The sequence below is a fragment of the Carcharhinus amblyrhynchos genome, chromosome 12, assembly GCF_965287045.1.
Source record: "Carcharhinus amblyrhynchos chromosome 12, sCarAmb.v2.hapA, whole genome shotgun sequence".
NCBI lineage: Eukaryota > Metazoa > Chordata > Chondrichthyes > Carcharhiniformes > Carcharhinidae > Carcharhinus > Carcharhinus amblyrhynchos.
In genome coordinates, this window is record NC_137335.1 from 66362627 (window position 1) to 66386791 (window position 24165).

At 42.8% G+C, this 24165-nt stretch overlaps 1 protein-coding gene, 1 long non-coding RNA gene and 2 pseudogenes across 6 annotated transcripts in view; 1 reads left to right on the forward strand and 3 right to left on the reverse strand.

Annotated features, from left to right (window-relative positions):
* The window catches only part of LOC145351058 (uncharacterized), a 150138-nt gene that overhangs the window by 76427 nt on the left and 49546 nt on the right, over nucleotides 1-24165 (reverse strand). The window lies entirely within an intron of this gene.
* Nucleotides 1-24165, forward strand: part of foxn2a (forkhead box N2a) — a 66539-nt gene that overhangs the window by 12158 nt on the left and 30216 nt on the right. Inside the window, exon 3 of the mRNA XM_080200655.1 lies at nucleotides 8955-9507. Within this exon, the coding sequence (XP_080056781.1) occupies nucleotides 8968-9507 (540 nt within the window). The 5' untranslated portion in view covers nucleotides 8955-8967. The remainder of the gene's footprint in view (nucleotides 1-8954; nucleotides 9508-24165) is intronic.
* LOC145351056 (large ribosomal subunit protein uL15 pseudogene) lies at nucleotides 10473-10907 on the reverse strand (annotated as a pseudogene).
* On the reverse strand, nucleotides 13878-14123 carry LOC145351264 (U2 spliceosomal RNA; annotated as a pseudogene).

Consider the following 24165-nt stretch of genomic DNA (forward strand, 5'->3'; position numbering starts at 1 on the left):
ATAAGAAGGACATTCAGTTCACACAAGCTTCAGAGCTTTGTTTTGTGTAAACTAGTCATATATTCTTTTTCTCTGGTTTGAATTTAAGTTCCTTTTTGGGTGAACTTTAGTTCTCTGGGGGAGGAAAGAGGAAGATGAAGAAGAATATGTAAAACTTACAGTTCATTCAAACCAACTAATCTATTCTGGTATTGATTTTTCTCAATATGCCAGATTGAAGAATAATTGGAGTACCAAGCCCTACTGTTCTTGTTTTCTCCCTCCAGGTATCCCCTGTTTTTTTTTGCTGATTTGCTGGGACCTTGTATAGGAATGTTGACAAATCTGATGTCTCTCTCACAGTCACTATGCTTTGTGTGCCTTGGTGTTGTGTTATTTGATGAACAGGGTTGTACTAATCCCTGCTGTCAGCTGACATCCATACAGGCACACCTTGCAGTTGGAATCACTGGATAACAATCAGTTGGCTGTTTCCATCCCTCCCCAGACCTAGAATATAATATTTTCTGCTACTTAGGCTATGGTTGTGAAGTTAAACATGGTTTGTAGAGTGTGTTCTGGCAACAGTGCCTTCAGTAATCTTGTCTCTCATTTCTGGGATTCCCTCCCTAAACCATTCCATCTCTCATCCCTCCTTTTAAGACATCCCTAAAAACTTGCTTGCTTGATTAAAAATAAATACTTCTACATAGAGCTTTTCATTACAACCAGAGATGGTTCAAAGGACTTTACAACCTTTTAAGTACCTTTTTGAAGTATGGTCTTTCCTATAATGTTGGAAATGTGACACGTATTCCAACAAACAGCAATATGATAATCTGTTTGCGTGACATTGATTTAAGAGTAAATATTGCCCAGGACATTAGGGAAAATGTCCGTTTTTCTTCGAAAGAGTGCCATGCCATGTTTTACATCCACCCAAACAAGCAGATGAGGCTTCTGTTTAACATCCCACCCAAAAGACGATGCTTCCAAAAGTGCAATGTTCTTTCAGTATTGCAGACATATGAAACAGGAGCCGAAATAGGCCATTCGGCCCCTCAAGCCTGCTCTGTCATTCATTTCCACTGGAGTGTCAGCTCTGATTTTTGTACTCAAACACTGGAGTGAGACCTGAAACTGGAGCATTGTGACTCAGAGGCAACAGTGTTACCAACTGAGCAAAGACTGATATTTAAATTCCCCTCATTTTACTCTTTTTTTACCAGATTACACTCCTATGAGTGACTTAAGAAGATTTACAATGTTAAAAGAACCATATAAATGCAAGTTGTTAAATCTGAGACTGCCATTCTATATCATTAAATACCAGACCAGACAGTGCATTTATCAACTAAGCCACAAGAGTGCTTCATTTTTGTAAACTCAAAAAAAGGTTATTTTATCTAAAAGAGATATTTTGTGCCCTGTTCTGGAGCCCAAATGGCTGCCAAAATTATTAACACCCTTGGGACTGTTTTGTCACATTAATTCTCTCTCTCTCACCTCACAATGCAGGACTTCGTTAGGCTTCTTAAGCTCACTGTTCTGCATAATCTAGGGTGACATTGAATGGTTGGGTCAATTTTTACCCTAATCACAGCTTTAGGAATACTTTATCAGCATTAAGAGCCCTTTCAGCTGGTATCTTGAGTGTTATGTTGACTCCTTATTAGAGGGTAGAGATTGATATGGTTTGTTGGTGAGTATGGAGCGTTTTCATGTTTATGAAGGAGAGGCTGGATATATAGTGGGCCACTGGGATTTTTTTTAGGAATGTAGTATTTCTGTGGTTAATAGGAGACTCATGTCTGCACATCAGTTCCCTGCTTCTAAGAACATAAGAACATAAGAAATAGGAGCAGGAGTAGGCCATCTAGCCCTTCGAGCCTGCCCTGCCATTCAATAAGATCATGGCTGATCTGTCGTGGCTCAGTTCCACATTCCCGCCCTCTCCCCATAACCCTTAACCCCCTCTCTTATCAAAAACCCATCAACCCGCGTCTTAAAAATATTTAGCGAGGTAGCCTCCACCACTTCAACGGGCAGAGAATTCCAGAGATTCACCAGCCTTTGAGTGAAGAAGTTCTTCCTCAACTCCGTTTTAAACCGCCCCCCCTTTATCTTGAGGCTGTGCCCCCTAGTCCTACTGTCCTTTCTGAGCGGGCAGAGTGTCTCCACCCCTATCCTATCCATCCCATTCATCATCTTATATGTCTCAATGAGATCTCCCCTTATTCTTCTAAACTCTAACGAGTACAAACCTAGTTTATTCAGCCTCTCCTCATAGCTCAACCCCTTCAACTCCAGCATCAGCCTAGTAAACCTCCTCTGCACTCCCTCCAAGGCCAAAATATCCTTGCGTAAGTACGGCGCCCAAAACTGCACACAGTACTCCAGCTGCGGCCTCACCAATGCCCTATACAGCATCTGCTATTATGAGGCAGCTAAAAACAGCGCATGTTATTTGTGTTGGATCTGGTTTTTCAGTTAAGGAGCCACATATAATTATATTTTTCACAATTGTAGAAAGGAGCAGCTTTCTAGGTTGCCTCTCTCCAACCACTCAGTAAAACTAACTTTTTTTAAAAAAAAAGCAGGCCTACATGCAATGCTGCATTAACTTCTCTGTCCCCTGCCATTTTGACTTGTTTTTTATAGTCATTACGGATGGGCCTTAAATAATGCATGTTCTTTCAGAGGTTACAAGCATATCAAAAGGTGCTTTTATACTGAGTGAAGGTGGAGGGAGATTACCCGCTACTGTGCGTTCCATTATATGAAATAAGATCCATTTTCTTATCCTGGTGATGTTGTGGATCCATCCATGGTGTACAATTTTGCCCTGGAATGGGGAAACTGAGTTTAATAAACTGTATAGGTGGGATAAAATGCACATAATCACAAAAGATGTGATTTGTGGCTTTGATTAGGGCTGTTTCAATGTTATGGCAGGAGCAGGTGCCTGTTGAGCAATTTAAACATGAAGTTGTGGGTAAGATTTGGGAGGCAACAACATGCTTAAGCAAAATTGGAGATTTGGGTAGCTGTTTGCAAGGACAGATGTTGAGAGTAAGAATGTGAGAAGAGGGGATCAGTTATAGTTTCAGCTATCGTGGGGGTCAAGAAGTAAAGTTTGGATAACCAGCAGTTTGATGGCAATGGGGTCAAGGCAGCAGTGCTGGAGACAAGACAGCCTTTGAAAGGGCATTAAGGGAGGTGGGAGCCCAAGAAGAATAAATGTTGCATTGATGGACAGGTCAAGTTGCCATAGTCCCAGATGACCCGAGGCTCCTGTCTACTTTGAGGGGAGGAGCTGATTGGTGGTGATTTAACCTGAGGATCACCACATCTCAGGCAAGGGGCATTGTTGAAGAGGCAGACCTTCATGAATAAACTCATCCAGTAGGGAATTAAACCCATGCTATTGGCCTTGCTCTGCATCATGAACCAGTTGTCCAGCCTACTGAGCTAAATCGACATTGGGCAGGGGAGAGTAGAAAGGATGGTCTCAGTCTTACAAGAAATATCATGAACTTTTCACCTGTTGGAACTGATGCAGGACAAGGAAAAAGGAACGTAGGTGAAAGTTGGTAGTAGAGAAAAGAAACCATGAGCTATCTTTGGTCTTCAGGGTGGTTCAGGAACAGTAGGTGGTTTTGGGATAGGAGGATGAGGCCTAATCCATCTGATGATGGATGGCTAAATCAGCCCTCGTCCAGTTGCACTTGAGCAAGCATTGGGCAAACAGTATGAATGAGAGAGATTTTGACGGGGTATAAATGGCATTAAGGGTAATGCGAGAGAGTGACGAACAGATTAATAACTGCAGAGGTATTGTGGTGACTGGAAGGCCAAAGGCATTTCTGAGTTTGAAAGTGCAGTCGTAAATGACTATGGAGAAATTTTTCAAACACCCAGATGCAGGAAGATGTGGATGTGGAATGGGACAGGAGGATGTAGATAGTGAATGATGCAAATAAATGGTCACTTGATTGGCACCCCATCCACCAACTTCAACAGTCAATCTCTCCACCAACACACAGTGTCAGTAGTGTGTACCATCTAGAAGATGCACTGCAGCAACTCAACAAGACTCCTTCAACATTACCTTCCAAACCCACGGCCTCATCTAGAAGGATAAGGACATCAGATGCATGGGAACAACATCACCTGCAAGTTCCCCTCTATCATGCTGACTTGGAACAATATTACCACCCCTTCAACTGTTCTGGGTCAAACTCCCTGAACTCCCTCCTCAGCAGCATTATGGCTTTACCTACACTGCATAAACTGCAGCAGTTCAAGGCAGCGCACCTGCACCTTCTCAAATTGAGATTGGCTAGGCCAGCATACATTACCAATGACACAGTAAGAAGTCTCACAACACTAGGTTAAAGTCCAACAGGTTTATTTGGTAGCAAAAGCCACTAGCTTTTGGAGCGCTGGCTGCCCCTTCGTCAGGTGAGTGTCACCATGCTGCCCTGGTTGGATAACAATGTAATGTGTAGAAATGGATTTTTAACTTTTGAGTCTTCCCCAAGAGATGACTTGGCTTTTGGTTAGTTCTGTGAGTGTATATATTTTTGATGCACAGAGTGTTGTCAATAAGTTTAAATGCTGGATGGATCTTTTCCTGTCCATTCTTCCTTATTTCTGTAACCTTTTCCAACCCCTACAATCTTCCAATATCTTAGCTGTACCAATTCTAGCCACTGGCACACTGATTTTTTTTATCATTCCAACAATGGCAGCCATGCTGGAATTCTCTCCCTAAATCTCCCCATTTCACTCTACGCCTCTCTCTTTTTAAATTCTCTCCTTTATAATCTTTTTGACGAAGTTTTTGGCCACCTGTCCTCATGAATTTTTGTGGATCGGTGTCAAATTTGAAAATTCAAATTTTCAAACCAAATCCTTGCCTTGAATGTTTTTAAGGCAAGGATGTAGAAAAAAGTCCTTTCCTGTTCAAAAATAAGGGTTATGGTGAGCGGGCGGGTAAATGGAGCTGAGTCCACAAAAAGATCAGCCATGATCTTATTGAATGGCAGAGCAGGCTTGAGGGGCCAGATGGCCTACTCCTGCTGCTAGTTCTTATGTTTTTATGAAAATAAACTGAATCATTTTGGAACATTTTACTATGTTTAAGACACTATACAAATGTAAGTTGTTATTTTTTGTTCAAATCATACTTGTGTGTGGTACCAGAGGATATTGGAAGCCATGGAAATACACCCCAGTACAGGTTCAGCCTTCAGGAAAGGAAAAGCATTGCGAAGGGTGAGATCAACACTGACAGGACTGAAAAGAATAACTTGTACATCAGTGGAGTTGATAAATTTCAAGCCTCGCATGTACAAAGCCATGTAATGAATTCATGGAAAAACAGTGGGATATTGAGGTTTCAGATTGTTTTTGTGTTGGTGCTCTCTTTGTACTGGAATGGGTGGGGCAGAGCCTAATGGCTGGCTGTTGAGTTGCTGAAGCAGGTGAGCATTGTGTTGTTAATTGGATATTTTAACTAAATACCTACTCAACGGTCTGGCTGATGTCTTTAATGGAAATGCTCAGGGGAAAAGGATAGCAGTCAGAGCTGTGAATAAAGCACTTTTATCTCTGGTATCATCTTGATTAAGTGTATTGTTCAGTTGTGTATCATACAAAAGGCTGAATATTTTGAACTGACCTAGTTAACAACTTCACAGAAAACAGAAAAGAATTTAGAAAAACATGACTTTTTTATGGCCTCATAATTTGTTTTGATATGAGTATGAAGTATGCAGTTAACATAAAATTTGTTTTTACTTTGTCTATGTAAAGATGATTTTATTTTGTTTGCCTTCTTCAGTGAAATCATTCTTTTTTTCCTCCTTCCCCCACCTTAAATTGTTCTAGGTCTTTTGACGCTCTAATTAGTGAGCAGTTGGGTTAAACTTATTTTGCTCACAATGGTGATCAGATTAGATTAAACTCAAGCACATTTAATTTAAATTGAATCCAGTCTGCCAACTGAATTATCTGGAAATATTCAATGGTGCTTTTATATGTGCATGAAGAACAATTGCGAGTTGGGTTAGTGGTTTATAGGTCTAATACCTTGGTATGAGATTAAAACTCGATTTACAAGGGTCTGAAACTCTTACCCCCACAGAAAAAAGTAGACCAGTGAAAATGGTGAAGTGCTATATTTTTTCCAACTTTTTTTTGTTACAAGTTTCAAAATCTGGAATTAGTGTCTTGGTTTTCCAGCATATCTTGGTTGTCTGTTGCATCATAAGCAGCCATTCCACAGCCTAACTGTGGATCCTTTGTGCGATTAGGCTAACATTTGTATGTTTTCACTCCCAAAGGGTCCCTATCCACGGTATGATTTGGGTTATTCTCACAGATTACATGATTCCAAACCCTCCAAAGCTATTTTCGCTTATATGCACATACAGGGCAAGGAAATGCACACTCACTTCTCAACAGCAGCTGCAAGGAGGTGCTTTAGTCAAATAGTTCCTATTAATAGCTTGTATTTATATAACACCATTAATGTGGTAAAATGTCCCAAAGTGCATCAGAGGAACATTATGAAACAAAATATGACACAAGCCAATGACTTGCAATCGCTTACTTTATATATCAACCAAGAAATTCCTAGATTCAAGTCCTGCTGTTTTCTTAGCTGGTTTCATCTGTGACTAGGTTAACATCAGTCCGTTAGTATGAATCAACAGGGTTACGTCTGTTGTAGGAAAAATGTTAGAATCCGTGATCAAGGAGAAAATAGTGAGGCATCTTGAGGAGAATTGTTTGGTAGAACAGACGCAGCACGGTTTCGGTAAGTCGTGTCTGACGAATTTATTGGAGTTCTATGAGGATGTGTCTAGGGCGGTGGATAGAGGAGAGCCGGTGGATGTGGTGTTTCTTGATTTTCAGAAGGCATTTGACAAGGTGCCTCACAAGAGGTTATTACAGGTCAGGGGGCATGGAGTTGGGGGTAGGGTGTTAGCGTGGATAGAGGATTGGCTGTCAAACAGGAGGCAGAGAGTGGGGGTCAACGGGTGCTATTCGGATTGGCGGTTGGTGACTAATGGAGTGCCCCAGGGGTCGGTGCTGGGGCCTCAGCTATTCACCATTTATATAGATGATCTGGAGGAGGGAATCGAGTGTATGGTGTCGAAATTTGCTGATGACACCAAGATTGGTGGAACGGCAAATTGCGCGGAGGGTGTGAAGAGTCTGCAGAAGGATCTAGATAGGCTGGGAGAATGGGCCAGGAACTGGCAAATGGAATTTAATGTTGGCAAATGTGAGGTTGTCCACTTTGGTAGGAATAATGGTAGGAAGGACTATTACTTACATGGCGAAAAACTGCAGCATGCGACGGTACTGAGAGACCTCGGGGTCCTTGTGCATGAGTCGCAAAGACCCAGCCTGCAGGTGCAGCAGGTGGTCAGGAAGGCGAATGGGATGCTGGCCTTCATAGCGAGGGGGATTGAATATAAGAGTAGGGAGGTCTTGCTGCAGCTGTATAGGGCACTGGTGAGGCCGCAGCTGGAGTACTGTGTGCAGTTTTGGTCGCCGTACTTACGCAAGGATATTTTGGCCTTGGAGGGAGTGCAGAGGAGGTTTACTAGGCTGATTCCGGAGTTGAGGGGGTTGAACTATGAGGAGGAGCTGAATAAACTAGGCTTGTACTCGTTAGAGTTTAGAAGAATGAGGGGAGATCTCATTGAGACGTATAAGATGTTGAATGGGATGGATAGGATAGAGGTGGAGAGGCTCTTCTTGCTCAGAAAGGACAGTAGGACTAGAGGGCACAGCCTCAAGATAAAGGGGGGTGCGGTTTAGAACAGAGTTGAGGAGGAACTTCTTCACTCAAAGGGTGGTGAATCTCTGGAATTCTCTGCCCGATGAAGTGGTGGAGGCTGCCTCGCTCAATAGTTTTAAGACGCGGGTTGATAGGTTTTTGATAGGCAAGGGGATTAAGGGTTTTGGGGAGAGGGCGGGAATGTGGAACTGAGCCACGACAGATCAGCCATGATCTTATTGAATGGTGGGGCAGGCTCGAGGGGCTAGATGGCCTACTCCTGCTCCTATTTCTTATGTTCTTATGTAAAGCTCAGAACCAGGAAAACCATGTGCAAGGTTACCACAAAATAGAGATGAATGCTGAAAAGGTCTGAGATAGATGACTACTTGCCTTGAGGTTATGAAAAGCATTTTATAAGGGCAACCTCTTTCTCCCAAAAGAAGTAAAGGACGAATTCTTCTGGATTGATGGGGAGTTAGTGGAATGGGGATCATGAATCAGGTGGTCCAGAGCTTGGTGCTGGAACCAGTCATTGACTTTGATGATTTTGAGTTAGAAACTGGAAAAAAAATTGCTTTTTCAGATGATGGCAAACAGGTTGGGGCAGTGGAATGAGAGGAAGCAGTCCAGAAATTAGAAAATGAGTTGGATAGGAACTACCCATCAGTGGTGATAGCAGATAAAATTATTCCAAGTAGGAAGGAAAAATAGGTGGCAATTGTCCGAGGTGGTAATGGTCACAGCTTTGGGAGCTGCTGTTGAAGAAACCTGAGCAGATGGTGCACTGGTGGTGGAGGGAATGAGCATTTAAGGAGAGGAAAGTTAGAATGTTAATTAAGCAAGCTGCTTTATCCTACACCTTCATGTGACAACCTGTTATCCTGAACCTGCCAATCTTATTCTGTACCTTTTCCTGTTAAAAACCTGTGCAGTGCTTTCTTTGTATTCCTCTTCAATCCGAACAACTGAACCTTAACCCATGAGAAATTGTGACTGTCAACCATATCTGACCATTTCACAGAGCTGACATCTTTCACTATCACTAAGGTCAGCCATTTTAGGGATAGAACTTGTATTGTTGGCTATTGAGAATACAATGTATTATGATAGAAGTGATTAGAGTGGAAATAACAAGTTTGTCCTCTCACTACCTTCATTTTTCTTTGCCTAACAGATGTGACGCTTAAATGGGTCCAATTATTGGCATGTCTCCAACAAAGAAAGCTGAGATCCCAGGTATAGGTGAAACTTGCAACTTGAATTCAAGTTGCCCAGTGGACATTCTTCCAGAGATGGCTGGTGCCACAAGCATGAAAGCCATTTCTGAAGATAAAGTAATAACAGATGATGAGGAGCTTACAAACCTGAATTGGCTTCATGAAAATAAAAACCTCCTGAAGAACTTCAGCCTGGGTAATGAGATGCTTCGCAGTGTTAGTCCCACACGTGACATCACTGAAGGAGATGCGTCGCCCTCATCTCTTTCAGATTCTCTAAACAGTGACAATCGTGGATTGAACTCCAAGCCTCCTTATTCTTTTAGCTGCCTTATTTTTATGGCAATTGAACACTCAGCCAGAAAATGCCTTCCAGTTAAGGATATCTACAATTGGATCTTGGAACGTTTCCCATATTTTACCAATGCACCCACAGGCTGGAAGAACTCTGTTAGGCACAATCTCTCCTTGAACAAGTGTTTCCGGAAGGTGGAGAAAGACCATGGCAAGGTAAGTGTACGTTGTTCAGTGTCTCAGAGTAACAGCATAGAAAAGATTGCTGCTTCCTTAGCTGGTGGAATTTATTCTCTGGGGATCTTTAATATTTGGCTTTAACCTAAAGAGAAAGGGAGGCTGGGTTATTGAAGATATTAAAGACTGGGTTAGCCAGACTTTTGATGTACAGAGAAGCCAAAAGTCATATGGTGAGGGTGCAGGCAGGAAGGTGGAGTTAAGGCCATTATCAGATCAGCCATTATCTTGTTGATTAGCAGAGCATGCTCAAGGAGCCAGTCTACTTCCTTACATAACTAAGTTTGCTTGTGATTTTTATTTGTCTGAACTCATTTCGAATGGACACCGGAGGGAGATAGGGTAGGAGTTCTGTATCTGTTTTACTGAGCTCCAACATCGGTGTGCAGGAGAGTGGTTGATGTATACAAATATACTGAGAAGTTATTAGTTATGATGGAATTGCAAGTCTATGGAGTGATAGTATTTGACTAATTAATGGTAAATAGCACAATGTATTTATAATTTTAAAAATAACATAGTAACTTGCAGGAGTACTTGTATTTACTAACCTGTCCTTTTTAAGACAATGGCTCTCAAGCCTTTTTTTTTGTCTGAAAAATCCTTTTTCAAACAACTTGCTCCTGTGATGCTAATAGAGAATCTGATGCAAGGGGCATCCAATTAGTTAGACTTCAAGAACATAATATACATAATTAGTAGATATTGGCACGTCTGGTAATTCTGGGTTAAGCCACACATACTGTGTTCTAGGATCAACAAGAAGTGGAACCTGTAAACTACTGCAGAATCCTATATCAATAGGAGTTCTGCGGGTCATTATGGTGCTCTTATCAGATGTTCTGGAGAAAAACCGAAAGCACATGGCAAGATTTCTCTTGCAAGTACTGTTAATTTTTTTTTTAAAATGACAGTAATTTTATTTGTACACCCAATTATAAAATTTATGCCATCAATACACAACTTCCACCAACTTCCTTTATCTTCTCTTCAGCTTTCCTGCTGAAGAAATTTGCTTTGACAATGACTGGCTGTTTTGGTAGTCTTCCTTTGCCGAAAACTTTATAGTGACCAGCGTGTACGACATCAATAATGGGTGCCGATCCTTCAGGTTTCTTGGCATCGTTCAATCTGGTCTGGTCACTGACCAGTGTCCACAGTTTATCCAGGTTTATAGTCGGACAAAACAACTAATTCTTCTTTAGATGGTAATGCCTCGTACCAACCTTTCCACAGTAACCTGGATGATATTTATCATGATGATGCATACCACCAGCATTGCCATGACCACCAGGATGCTTCCTGTGTTTGCCTATACGGTCATGATCGTAGCTAGGGTGTCCTCTTAATTTAGTGGTTTTTCTCAATCTGGACAGCATCTTGGCTGATGATGCAAAGAGGGTTGTTAAGGATAAGTAAACTTTCAGAAAAGCATCATTAATTTTGAGTGGGCACTATACAGCTTTCGGACTCAACACCTGAGGTGAACAATTTCAGGTCATTTTCTCTGCCCCCTTATTTGCCAATAGCAACTGTTGATGATTCTGCCAGTTATTTACCTCTCTTCTAAATCCACCTTTCATTTTTTTGTCTCATCACCATTTCCTTTTGCCTTGCACCATCATCCCTTTTCTAATTTAATCTCTCCTGCCTACCACTCCATCAGAGTCTTTCCCTTTTGTTCTTCCTGCCTGCTACCTACTTTTCCTATTTCTGTACTTACTTGAAACATTATGGGTGGAATCTTCCCAAAAAAATTCAAAGTGTCACAAAAGTTTGAAAATGGGAGTGTTCCATACTGGTCTTTTGGGTGAATTTTGGCACTGCAGTCTTCTGGCACTGTATCACTTTTTCTGCCTTCTGGGAGCATTGTGACCTCCAGGGGCTGGGGACAGAGCCTAAGTACACCAGAGAAGCTGGTTGTAAAGCACTTGGGTGCCATTGCCCAGAGCATCCCAGGAAATCTTTCCCACAGACATTTGGATCCCACTTCCCCCCCCCCCCCCCCCCCCAAACCATCACTGGCAGCATTGCTAGCCCCAAACCCAGTACATGTTGTCAGCATCGAGACCCTCATGATGAGTCCCCTGGTGGACCCTTGACATGTACTGACTCAATTTTGAATACCAGGTAGACAACAAAAGAACAACGGACTTCACAAAATGTCAGTGGAAGAAATTGATGGGGAAGCAAAATATTTACTATGGACTGAAAAGGAATAGGGTGAACACCTGCAGTTTAAAGCAAAAAAGACAGTTATTTGGGGAAAACTGTTTTTCTGAACTGTTAGTTTGCTTTTTCATTTTTCAGATGCTAAGAGGCCTGCTAGGTTGATATTTCTGATTCCTGCAAAGTGCAGTCAACAGAGGCTATAAATAAGTATAGCTAGAATTATTATGTAGCTAGAATGATGGTCTCATTGCTCTGTAACTCTGTAACCTCATTCAGTCTTCCAATCTCGCACTAAAATTTTTATCATTCACTCATTCTGCCCTGTTATGCATCCTCCCCATCCTCAATCCCATCCTTGGCAGCCTTAGGTGACATATTCAGAAACTTAATCCCATCTCCTCATTTCAAGACTCTGAGATTTTGATCCCTCCTTGGAGCTTGTCATCTTTTTTTTTTATTATGCTTCCATAAAGTGCCATGAGATGTTTCGCTATGTTAGATGCAAGTTGTTGATAATGTAACATTTTGATTACATTCAATTTTTTGTGGTCAGGTCATGAGTGTAATTATACTTTATTAATTCATAGGCTTGCCAGAGATGCCCAAGTCTTAAAATTTATTGCCCATCCCTAATTTCCCTTGAAAGACTGGTGACAAGTCACCTTCTTGAACTGCTGCGGTCCATGTTGTGAAGGTACAACCCAAATGTTAAGTGGGGAGTTCCAGGAGTTGAACCCAATGACGATGAAGGAATAATACATTTATTTCTAGGTTGTGGTTGAGGTCCAGCACCTTTTCTGTATCCAATGAGCCTGGCATTGATGTCAAGTGGAGTGAATTGAATTGACTGAAGATTGGCATCTATAATGGTGGAGACCTCAGGAGGCGGCCAGTTGGATCATCTATATGGCACCTGTGGCTGAAGATCATTGCAAGTGCTTGTATTTTGTACCTTGTGTTTTTGCACTTGTGAGCTAGGCTTGCCATTATTATGGATGGAATGTTCACGGACTGTCCTCGTCCTGTTAGTTGTTTAATTGTCCACTACCACTCATGTCTAGATGTGGTAGGACTGCAGAGATTTGATCTGATTTCTTGCCAGTGGAATTACTTAGCATTGACCATAGCATGCTGCTTTCAGGGTTTAGCATGTATGTAACCCTATGTAGTTGCTTCACCAGGTTGGCACCTAATTTTAAATTTGCTGTTGTTGGTATACTGTTCTTCACTCCTCGTTGAATCACAGTTCGTCCCACGATGAGGGTAAAAAATGTGGGAATTGCTGGGTCACTAGTTGGAAATTGTGTTGTATGTGTTGTCTCTCAAGGTAACATGCTTCAAAAGAATGTTGGCAACCATAGGTCTCCATGTTAAGCATATTCCAGAGTTATAGATCGTCTTTGTTGGTGGTACATTCACCTAGTTTGTGAGGCTTATAAAAAAAGATTATTCTTTTACCATTGATCTTTTATCATCAGGATCAGACTTTCTCTGTATCATTTCTTACTACATGTCCAAGAAATTCAAACTGTCTATTCCTGATTTTGTTCGACTTCTGGTCTCGTATTTTACTAGCACCTCTCACTGGCAGTGTGATCTGTCCAAGATAACTTCATTAATACCTAACGTTCGTAATTCATAGATTTTAGAGGTATAGCTTTTTAGTTTTAAAAATTGATTTTAAATGCAATTTCTGTGTGGGGGGGGGAGAGGAGGAACCCAAACATCTAGGGGTTGGCTTCTGATTACTTGTTAGAGCAAAAGGGTGAGCATCTTTAAACAGCATGTAAAATTTTTGAAGTTTATTAGTCACAAGTAGGGCTTACATTATCACTGCAATGAAGTTAATATGAAATTTCCCTAGTCGCCACAGTCCGGCGCCTGTTCAGGTCAATGCACCTCACCAGCATGTCTCTCAGAACGTGGGAGGAAACCAGAGCACCTGGGGGAAACCCGGCAGACATGGGGAGAATGTGCAAACTCCATAGTGACCCAAGCCAGGAATCGAACCCAGGTCTCTGGCACTGTGAAGCAGCAGTGCTAACCACTATGGTTCCCCATGTTGTCTTTTTTTTTGTTTTTATTCCAATCCAATCAAGTACAATTCAGAATCCCAACAAGTTGAGACATTCCCGATCCAAACTGACAAGACGGGGCTCTCACCTCCTGTCTTGGGCTTGATCTACGTGATCCAAGCTGATTGGAGTAGGCATGGCTCCTCCTCTGAGGCTTGATCTCATTTGCATCTTAGCCAAAAGGCCAAGATGCCACTTTAAAAAATTGCTTCAAATGAAGCTGAAATGTAACCTAATGACTTCAACCAAGTACAGCACGTCCAAACTACCCTTGATCTTAGCCAAGAGACTGAGAAGCTATAAGAACAGATACTACACTTGATCTTTGCCAAAAAGCCGAGACCATGTTGTCTTACTTAGTTAAAAACTAGAGATTTGAAACCAGCTGTTATTCTAGTAAAAGATACAAATTATTCATATTGTTTCCTGAAATTAAAGAAAGCTTGGAATTAAAAGGGAGTTAACTTGTATTTCTACCTGGGAACAGCTGTGTGTGTCAGATAGCTATGGAGATGGGCGAAGTTTAATGAGATTCTTTGTTTTGAGTCATCTTGAATTCAGTTAGGGAATAGCCAGCAGGCAAGACTGGTTCAGAGAAGTAGCTTTGAATCTTTGTTAGCTTTGGGTCTTATGTTGCTTCTAGTTCCTTGGAAGTCAAAAGATAAAGTCAGATTTACATTTGAACTGAGGTAAATGCTAGATCTATCATCCGTGACTCGGTGTGAGTGGGAGCTGGTATTCAGTATAAGATAAAGTTGGTAAGACCAGAAAATACCCAAAGAATTGTTTAGCTGGATGCTAAAAGAAGAAATCCACAGTAATCTTTGCAATAAAATATTGTTGTGGGTGGAGGTCTGGAAGTAATCACTCTGGTTGCTGTTTGAATCCATAACAGCAGCCTATTGGAAACCAAAGGTGTTTTCTGATGTTGTAAACCACTTCCCAGGAGACGCGGGGAGGCCCATGGGTGAGCTGGTGAATGGTTGAGGTCAGTAAAGAAATTGAAAGTTCGCCTAGCCAAAAGTTAATGGAACGATTCCCGTAAAGTCTTGTATCTTGGCAAATAATTGGAAACAGTGAAAAAGAATTAGTGAGAGAGGTGAGATAACTTCTGGTTTTGGTTCCAGCGAAGAAAAGTGAATGAATGTTAAAGATATTGTGTGATGGGGATATTTTATGGTACATGTCTTTAAAAGCTACATTGTCAAATTAATAGTACTTACTTTGTTTAACCTGATATACAAAAATGTTTTCCATGAAATCGTATGGCAGAGCTCTATTGGTTAATTTTGGAGTGTTTGGATTTTTCCTTTTAAATTTTAGCAGTCCCTAACAGGATTGTAATACAGTTTACTGTAGCTAATGGTCCAAAAAACCTCATGGATGCTCAGTTCAGAAGACAGAACAAATCTATCGGCTATCTCATTTAGTGTGGTGGTGGCATCACAACATGAGGGATGTACTCGGACAGGTAATGGAGGAATCTGAAAGATAACAACTGCAACTGTTGCAGTTTCGGGCTGTTGCTGTTGTGGGCTGTTGCTTGACTAAGCTGTGGGACAGATCTCCTGATTTTGGTATTACTCCCAAGATTAAGGGGACTTGGCAGGGTCAACTGCAGTAGCTGTTTGTTATGTCAGTGCCTAGGTCCTGTTATATTCTTATTTGACTTTTTCATAACCATTTGATACAACTGAGTGGTTTGCTGGGCCATCTCAGAAGGCAGTTAACTGTCAAATGTAGGCCATACTGGGTAAGGAGAGCAGATTTACTTCCCTAAAAGACATTTATGAACAAGATGTTATTTTTTACCCAAGCAATTCAATAGTTTCATGGTTATCATTACCGAAAGTAGCTTTTCATTTAATAAACTAAATAAAATTCCCCAGCTGATAGTCGACAACTCACATTGCTGAATTACTCATTCAGTAACACCAGCATTATAATATCATACCCATCTGTATATGTTTACTGTTTTTGTGCATCTTTGGCCTTGTGTAGGGAAGTAGCCAAAAGGGGGTGGGTGAGATTTAAAAGGATGTGGAAACATTTCCTTGAATGTTCACCATACTTCAAATAGGAATCAGTGGTCAGGAACAGCAATCCTGGCTGATTTCTCTTTGCACTGGGTTTAATTAAAGCATCTATTTCAAAGGTCCATATGAGCTCAACTATCTTAGGAAGAATAAAAGCTCACATCTGAGGCCTTCCTGGTTTCAATAGCACAATGCCACAACATCTGTGAGCTATAATTTTGTATGCTTCTTGTGTACACAATTCCACCTTTTTTCAGATTGCTGAGTATAACAAATGAAATTAGCTCACCTAACCCAGTTAATAACAGTATTGTTCACATTAAATTTATTTTTTTACATTTTTCTGATACAGAAACATAGAAAATAGGTTTGGGCCTTCGAGCCTACACCACCATTTAATATGATCATGGTTGATCATGCACTTTCAGTATCCCACTCCTGCTTATCCCTTGATCCCTTTAGCCACAAAGGGCCATGTCCAGCTCCCTTTTGAACATATCTAATGAAGTGGTCCCAACAGCTTTCTGTTGTAGAGAATTTCACAGGTTCACAACTCTGAGTGAAAAAGTTCTTCCTCATCTCAGTCCTGAATGGCTTACTCCTTGTTCTTAAATTGTGACTCTGAAATCTGGACTTCCCCATAATAAATAATATTTTGCTTTTAATTTTCAGAGTTTGGTGGTAGAATTTTTATATTACTTTTAACAGGGAGGAGGGGTGGGGAAGAAAACCTTTACAATTGGTTACATTTGCAAAGCATTCAGGAAGTTGCTAAGCGGGTATGGGTTTCATTTTGTGGCCTGGTTTTGAGTTGCCTTGGTAACGCTTCCTTTAGCTCTATCAGTTTTTGACCTGCTGGTAATATAATACATGACTGTGATCTGGCTTAACTGGATAAGAGTGTTAATGCTTGTCGGCAAAGCATGTGCTTCCTGTCTGTCGAAATTTGTTCCTGATTCAGGCCACATAAGAATAAACTTCACACAACTGCAGTGACCAGAAGTTTATTCAGGAACTTATGGATACTACTGTTTGTGATGAATCAATCTCAATCGTCTTCTCCCCCAGTAAAAATATAATCCTTCCAGCATCTGAATTACTCAGACTTACTTCAGAGCCTAAGAATAAGGGATAAACAATTCAGGATTGAGATGAGGAAGAACTTTTTCACTTAGGGAGTTATGAGCCTGTGGAATTCTCTATCACAGAAAGCGGTTGAGGCCAGTTCATTAGATATGTTCAAGAGGGAGCTGGACGTGGCCCTTGTGGCTAAAGGGATTAATGGGTTTGGAGAGAAAGCGGGAGTGGGATACTGAAAGTGCATGATCAGCCATGATCATATTGAATGGTGGTGCAGGCTCAGAGGGCCAAATGGCCTACTCCTGCAGCTATTTTCAATGTTTCTATGTTAATCTCCCAATTTTAGGACATTCCTGACCTTTAGTATTGTAAACTTGATGTATTAATGAGCTGCTGGAATACAGGCCCTAATAGAACATGTGTCAGTTTGTAAGAGTATGCAATTTATCTGAGAGCGTGCAGTTTATAGTGTAATTATGTGCCTGACGCTGGCCTAATTTATGAAAATAAGGATTTTGCGATGTAATTGTGTATCAATTCAGTAAGCATGCCAGTGAGAGTAACAGCCTTCATACATCAGTTAAATCAACTTCCGTGGCCTTTTGTCTTACGAGATGACTGTTTGCACCTTGGTGATCAACTCTGTGTTAAACATCACCTGGTGTGATTCAAGATCCCCATTCTGGCATGGCAGTCTCTCTCATTTGCTGCAGATGAAGACAATGAGCTGAGAAGGTGCAGTATTCTGAGCTCTGTTTGCTCGGTGTCCTTTTTTCAGTCCGCCAAGCATTCAGTTTCTTTTTGCATCTTCCGATGCCTACAGTCACCTTCCAGTTGTCAATGACAATGCCTGCCATATTAGAACATAAGAACATAAGAAATAGGAGCAGGAGTAGGCCAACTAGCCCTTCGAGCCTGCCCCGCCATTCAATAAGATCATGGCTGATCTGTCGTGGCTCAGTTCCACATTCCCGCCCTCTCCCCATAACCCTTAATCCCCTCTCTTATCAAAAACCCATCAACCCGCGTCTTAAAAATATTTAGCAAGGCAGCCTCCACCACTTCAACGGGCAGAGAATTCCAGAGATTCACCACCCTTTGAGTGAAGAAGTTCCTCCTCAACTCCATTCTAAACCGCTCCCCCCCCCTTTATCTTGAGGCTGTGCCCCCTAGTCCTACTATCCTTTCTGAGCGGGAAGAGTCTCTCCACCTCTATCCTATCCATCCCATTCATCATCTTATACGTCTCAATGAGATCTCCGCTCATTCTTCTAAACTCTAACGAGTACAAGCCTAATTTATTCAGCCTCTCCTCATAGCTCAACCCCCTCAACTCCGGCATCAGCCTAGTAAACCTCCTCTGCACTCCCTCCAAGGCCAAAATATCCTTGCGTAAGTACGGCGACCAAAACTGTACACAGTACTCCAGCTGCGGCCTCACCAGTGCCCTATACAGCTCATGTATCTTCAATACCTAGTCCATATGGTTGTGGCTCAGTGACCAGATTACTGTACAAAAATGCTAGATAAATGACCAACATCCATCCAATGGCTCAGCCACATGCTCCAGGACTTCCGAGCTGGTTACTTAGTCCTGCCGAGAGATACTGTGGATATGTTTAAGACAGTGAACGTGGAAAACTATGCCGCCTGTTCTATCTAGTATATGCCAGATCTCGCTACATGAAACAGGTGCACTGAGAATGCAGACTCGGTAGACTCAGTTTGGTGTTGTAGGTCCAGTTGCTGTTGTTCCACGCTGTTAAAGCATAGTTTGTATTATGTGTAAACAAAACACTACTTGACAAGCACAAAGTTTGTTCCGTAATATGTTCACCATGATTGTGACTTGTAATCAATGGGGTAAGCTCAAAACAAGAGCGTTTCTTTGAATAAAATGGAGCAGTTGCATCTCACTGGGTAGAACAGTGATTGTGATTAACAGTTTAAAATTAAGAGCGCCCGTATGAGTAGTAACAGCCTAAATTGGTAGTGTATTACCTGGAACCCTGGTGTTTTATTTCTGATTGACACTGACTTTGAAGAGTTTAAATGGTGCAATAAGTATCCCATTGAAAGCTGTGATATTTGTGACAGGCTTGTTGAAAACAGTGCAGTGTATTGTTTATGCAAGCTGCAATGAAGTGTGATGTTTCCACAAAGTGTCTAAAGCATACAGGTGTGCCCTATGATCTGGTTGTTCAATACAAAATCTATTTCCAGACTGGAAAAGAATTATCTGTTCATAGAAAATCATCTTAAAGAGACAAAATCACTGGGCAAAGAAATGAGAAAGCAAAAATCATTCCAGTCCTGTCACAGCTTTCAACAGTGCCAGGACTTAGGAGTTTTCTGTGTGTGGCTTTGTTTGAAGCTCAGTTTCTGTTTTAAGGCACCTTTTCCCTTCCTCGTAGCAGTCAAGATCAGAGAAATGTTGGTTAGATTTATGATCAGAGAGTCTAATCAATAACAAAGCCACGCCTACTTCTAGAAAACACATTCAAATTGGTTGCAGTTTTAAACCAAAATGAGAGAGAATTGTGCATATGTTTCCTTTTGCACCCTGCTTTCTGCATCATCACTGACAATTGTTTGCTGGAGCAGACGAGTGAAGGAGCAGAGAGAGAGCTAAGATTTTACCTGTTAAAAACCTGTTTAAAATAAGTTTAAAGCACTTTGTTCTTTGTAGAACTGTCTAAAGCATTTATTTATTGTATTTACTGCTTTAAGAATTCTGAGGGAGTGGTTAGCAGGCAGTTGTGGGCCATCAGCTTTAAATCAGCGCCAGGTTTAAAAGGAGGCCTGGTGTAGACAGCGGGCAGCGGAGTGAGTGGGAAGCATAGTGAGCTACTAGGGCTTAATATCAAAAAGGGCTGGAAGGAAAAAAGGCCAGGTGAGTTCGTTTGAAAAACAAAAAAAACAAAAAAAAATTTTCAAAACTACTACAGTGAATAATGGAGGGGCATGTGATGTGTGGTTTCTGTATGATGTGGGAACTGGTGGACCCTAGGGTTCATCCCAGTGACCATGTCTGCAGTAAGTGCAGGTTGCTAGAGGAGCTCCAGCTCAGGGTAAATGAGCTGGCCTCTGAGCTACAGACACTGAGGCTCATCAGGGGGAGAGAGGGTGCCATTGTCAATGGGGTGCAAATGACATCCTAGACTGGCTAACTCTAAGGGTCAGGGACAAGAGGGGGCTGCTGGGAGGAGGAAGGGGGGTGAGGAGCGGAGGCCTCAGCCTCTTAATCTGCATAACAGGTTTGAGGTTCTTGCTTCCAGGCTGGACGAGAACAAGGCAGGTGAGGTTGGTGAGCAAGCTGCACACGGTACAGTGCTGCAGCAGGACATAGGCAAAGAGAAAGGGAAAAGGAACGTAGTAGTGATTGGGGATAGTGGGGTGAAGGGTATTGACACTGTCCTTTGTCACAATGACAAAGTGCACAGAAGGGTGTGTTGTCTGCCTGGTGCTCGGGTCCGGGATGTCGCATCTGGGCTGCAGAGGAACCTGGAGTGGGAGGGTGAGAATCCGGTCGTTGTGGTACATGTGAGTGCCAACGACGTAGGCAAAATGCGAACTGAGGATCTGGGGAGGGAGTATGAAAAGCTGGGAATGGAATTAAAAAGTAGAACCGACAAGGTGGTTATCTCTGGGCTACTGCCTGAACCGTGTGCAGATGGGCGTAGGGTTGACAGGATTAAAGAAGTGAATGGGTGGCTCAGGGATTGGTGTGGGAGGAATGGGTTTGAATTTATGGGGCATTGGCACCAGTATTGGGGTAGGTGGGACCTGTTCGGGCGGGATGGGGTTAGTCTGAACCGTGCTGGGACCAGAGTGCTGGCGAATCGAGTAAAGAGGACTGTAGACAGGGCTTTAAACTAATTGGGGGGGGGAGGGTGCGAGGGTAGGTGACCTTACGAGGTCTAAAGTTAAGGAGAGTGTACATGTAAGGGAAGAGGCCGAGGATGTCCCAATAATAGAGGGAGTAGGGGGCGTGAGTATAGTTGGTGGCATTGTGGCAAATAGGGTCCAGGTGAAGGCTGGGATGAAAGCGCTTAATCTGAATGCACGAAGCATTCGGAATAAAGTGGATGAGCTGATGGCGCAGATCGACACAAATGGATACGATCTGGTGGCCATTACAGAGACGTGGGGGCAGGGTGACAGGGAATGGGAACTGAATGTACAGGGCTATCAAGTGTTTAGGAAGGATAGGCAGGAGGGAAAAGCGGGGGGGCGTAGCTCTGCTGATTAAGGATAGCATCACGGTGGTAGCAAGGGATGATATTGGAGCCAAGGAGCAGAGGGTGGAATCGTTGTGGTTGGAGATTAGGAACAGCAAAGGGAGGAAGACGCTGGTGGGTGTCGTCTATAGGCCCCCGAATAATGATCTGGAGATGGGGCGGGCTGTTAACGCGCAAATAAGTGCGGCGTGCAGGAATGGGACGGCCGTAGTTATGGGGGATTTCAATCTGCATATTGATTGGTCGACCCATGTTGGACGTGGGGGGCTCGAGGAAGAGTTCTTGGAATGCTGCCGGGATAGTTTCCTCGAACGGTGTGTGTTGGAGCCGACGAGGGAGCGAGCTATCTTGGATCTGGTGCTATGTAATGAAGCGGGTAGAATTAGGGACCTTGTGGTGAAGGATCCTCTTGGGGAGAGTGATCATTGTATGGTGGAGTTTCTGGTGCAGATGGAGGAGGAGAAAGTGGGTTCCTGGACACGCGTCCTTTGTTTGAATAGAGGGGAATACGGTAGGATGAGAAAAGAATTGGCGAATGTGGACTGGGAGAGCGCGTTGGAGGGAGGGTCTGTTGAGGAGCAGTGGAGGATCTTTAAGGAGATCTTTCTTGGTGCTCAACAGAAATTTATTCCAATGGTCAAAAAGGATAGTAGGAGGAGAGGTAATAAGCCGTGGATAACGAAGGAGGTGAAGGAAAGTGTTAAACTAAAAGCGGAGGAATTTAGAGTAGCTAAGAGTAGTGGGCGAGAAGAGGATTGGGAGAGGTTTAAATGTCAACAAAGATTGACAAAGAAGTTGATAAGGAAGGGTAGGAGAAACTATGAAGCTGGGCTAGCGCTTAATATAAAAAAGGATAGCAAGAGTTTTTATAAATATATAAAAAGGAAGAGGCTGGCTAGGGTGAATGTTGGTCCTTTAGAGGATGAGAAAGGGGACCTAGTGGTAGGGGATGGGGATATGGCTAAGGTATTGAATAACTTTTTTGTTTCTGTCTTCACGGAGGAGGACGTGAATAATTTGCCGGGTGTTAGCGATGGAAAGGTGGTAGGACTGGAGGGTCTTAATGACATTACTGTTACTAGAAAGGCGGTGCTCGACAGACTGGAGGGGATGATTGTGGACAAGTCCCCAGGACCGGATGGAATGCATCCGAGGGTTCTGAAAGAAATGGCGGAGGTGATAGTGGATGCCTTGGTGTTTATTTTCCAAACGTCGCTGGATTCCGGGGAAGTGCCGGATGATTGGAAAACGGCTAATGTTACGCCGTTGTTTAAGAAGGGTGCCAGGCAAAAGGCGGGGAATTATAGGCCGGTTAGTTTAACGTCTGTGGTAGGTAAAATGTTAGAATCTGTCATTAAGGAGGAAATTGCGAGGCATCTTGAAGGGAATTGCTTGATAGAGCAGACGCAGCACGGTTTCATTAAAGGGAAGTCGTGTCTGACAAATTTACTGGAGTTCTATGAGGATGTGTCTAGGGCGGTGGATAGAGGAGAGCCGGTGGATGTGGTCTTTCTAGATTTTCAGAAGGCGTTTGACAAAGTGCCTCACAAGAGGTTATTGCAGAAGGTCGAGGGACATGGAGTTGGAGGTAGGGTGTTAGCGTGGATAGAGGATTGGTTGTCAAATAGGAGGCAGAGAGTGGGGGTCAACGGGTGCTATTCGGATTGGCGGATGGTGACTAGTGGAGTGCCCCAGGGGTCGGTGCTGGGGCCTCAGCTTTTTACCATTTATATAGATGATCTGGAGGAGGGAACCGAGTGTTGAGTGTCGAAATTTGCTGATGACACCAAGATTGGGGGAACGGCAAATTGTGCGGAGGGTGTGGAGAGTCTGCAGAAGGATCTAGATAGGCTGGGCGAATGGGCCAGGAAATGGCAAATGGAATTTAATGTTGGCAAGTGTGAGGTGGTCCACTTTGGTAGGAAGAATGGTAGGAAGGACTATTACTTACGGGGCGAAAAACTGCAGCAGGCGATGGTGCAGAGGGACCTCGGGGTCCTTGTGCATGAGTCGCAAAAACCCAGCTTGCAGGTGCAGCAGGTGGTCAGGAAGGCGAATGGGATGCTGGCCTTCATAGCGAAGGGGATTGAATATAAAAGTAGGCAGGTCTTGCTGCAGCTGTATAGGGCATTGGTGAGGCTGCAACTGGACTACTGTGTGCATTTTTGGGCGCCGCACCTGCGCAAAGATATTTTGGCCTTGGAGGGAGTGCAGAGGAGGTTTATTAGGCTGATACCGGAGTTGAGGGGGTTGAGCTATGAGGAGAGGCTGAATAAACTGGGCTTGTACTCGTTAGAGTTTAGAAGAAAGAGAGGAGATCTCATTGAGACGTATAAGATGATGAATGGGATGGATAGGATAGAGGTGGAAAGACTCTTCCCGCTCAAAAAAGACAATAGGACTAGGGGGCACAGCCTCAAGATAAAAGGGGGGCGGTTTAGAACGGAGTTGAGGAGGAACTTCTTCACTCAAAGGGTGGTGAATCTCTGGAATTCTCTGCCCGTTGAAGTGGTGGAGGCTACCTCGCTAAATATTTTTAAGACGCGGGTTGATGGGTTTTTGATAGGAGAGGGGATTAAGGGTTATGGGGAGAGGGTGGGAAAGTGGAACTGAGCAGCGACAGATCAGCCATGATCTTATTGAATGGCGGGGCAGGCTCGAAGGGCTGGATGGCCTACTCCTGCTCCTATTTCTTATGTTCTTATGTTCTTATGACAAGGGTGGGGAGATGGTAAACCAGTCTCAGTTTATCATCACTTGAAAGCTGATGCTAAGGAGAATGTTCTTGGCTATCAGGAATTATTATGTTTGTTAATGAATTTCCCTATTTGGTCATGCTTTTTAAAAAAAAAGGATTTTCACACGTTAGTTTTCCCACAGTGGGATAGTTAAATGTAGAAATACTATGTTACATCCTACACTAATTGACACATCCTGCACTGAAACTCTATTAACTGTTCAGTTAAGGAAAATTGTTTTTTTTAACTGTTTAGTTAATTTTCTTTCTCAAATATACTGTGAAACAAAGACTGA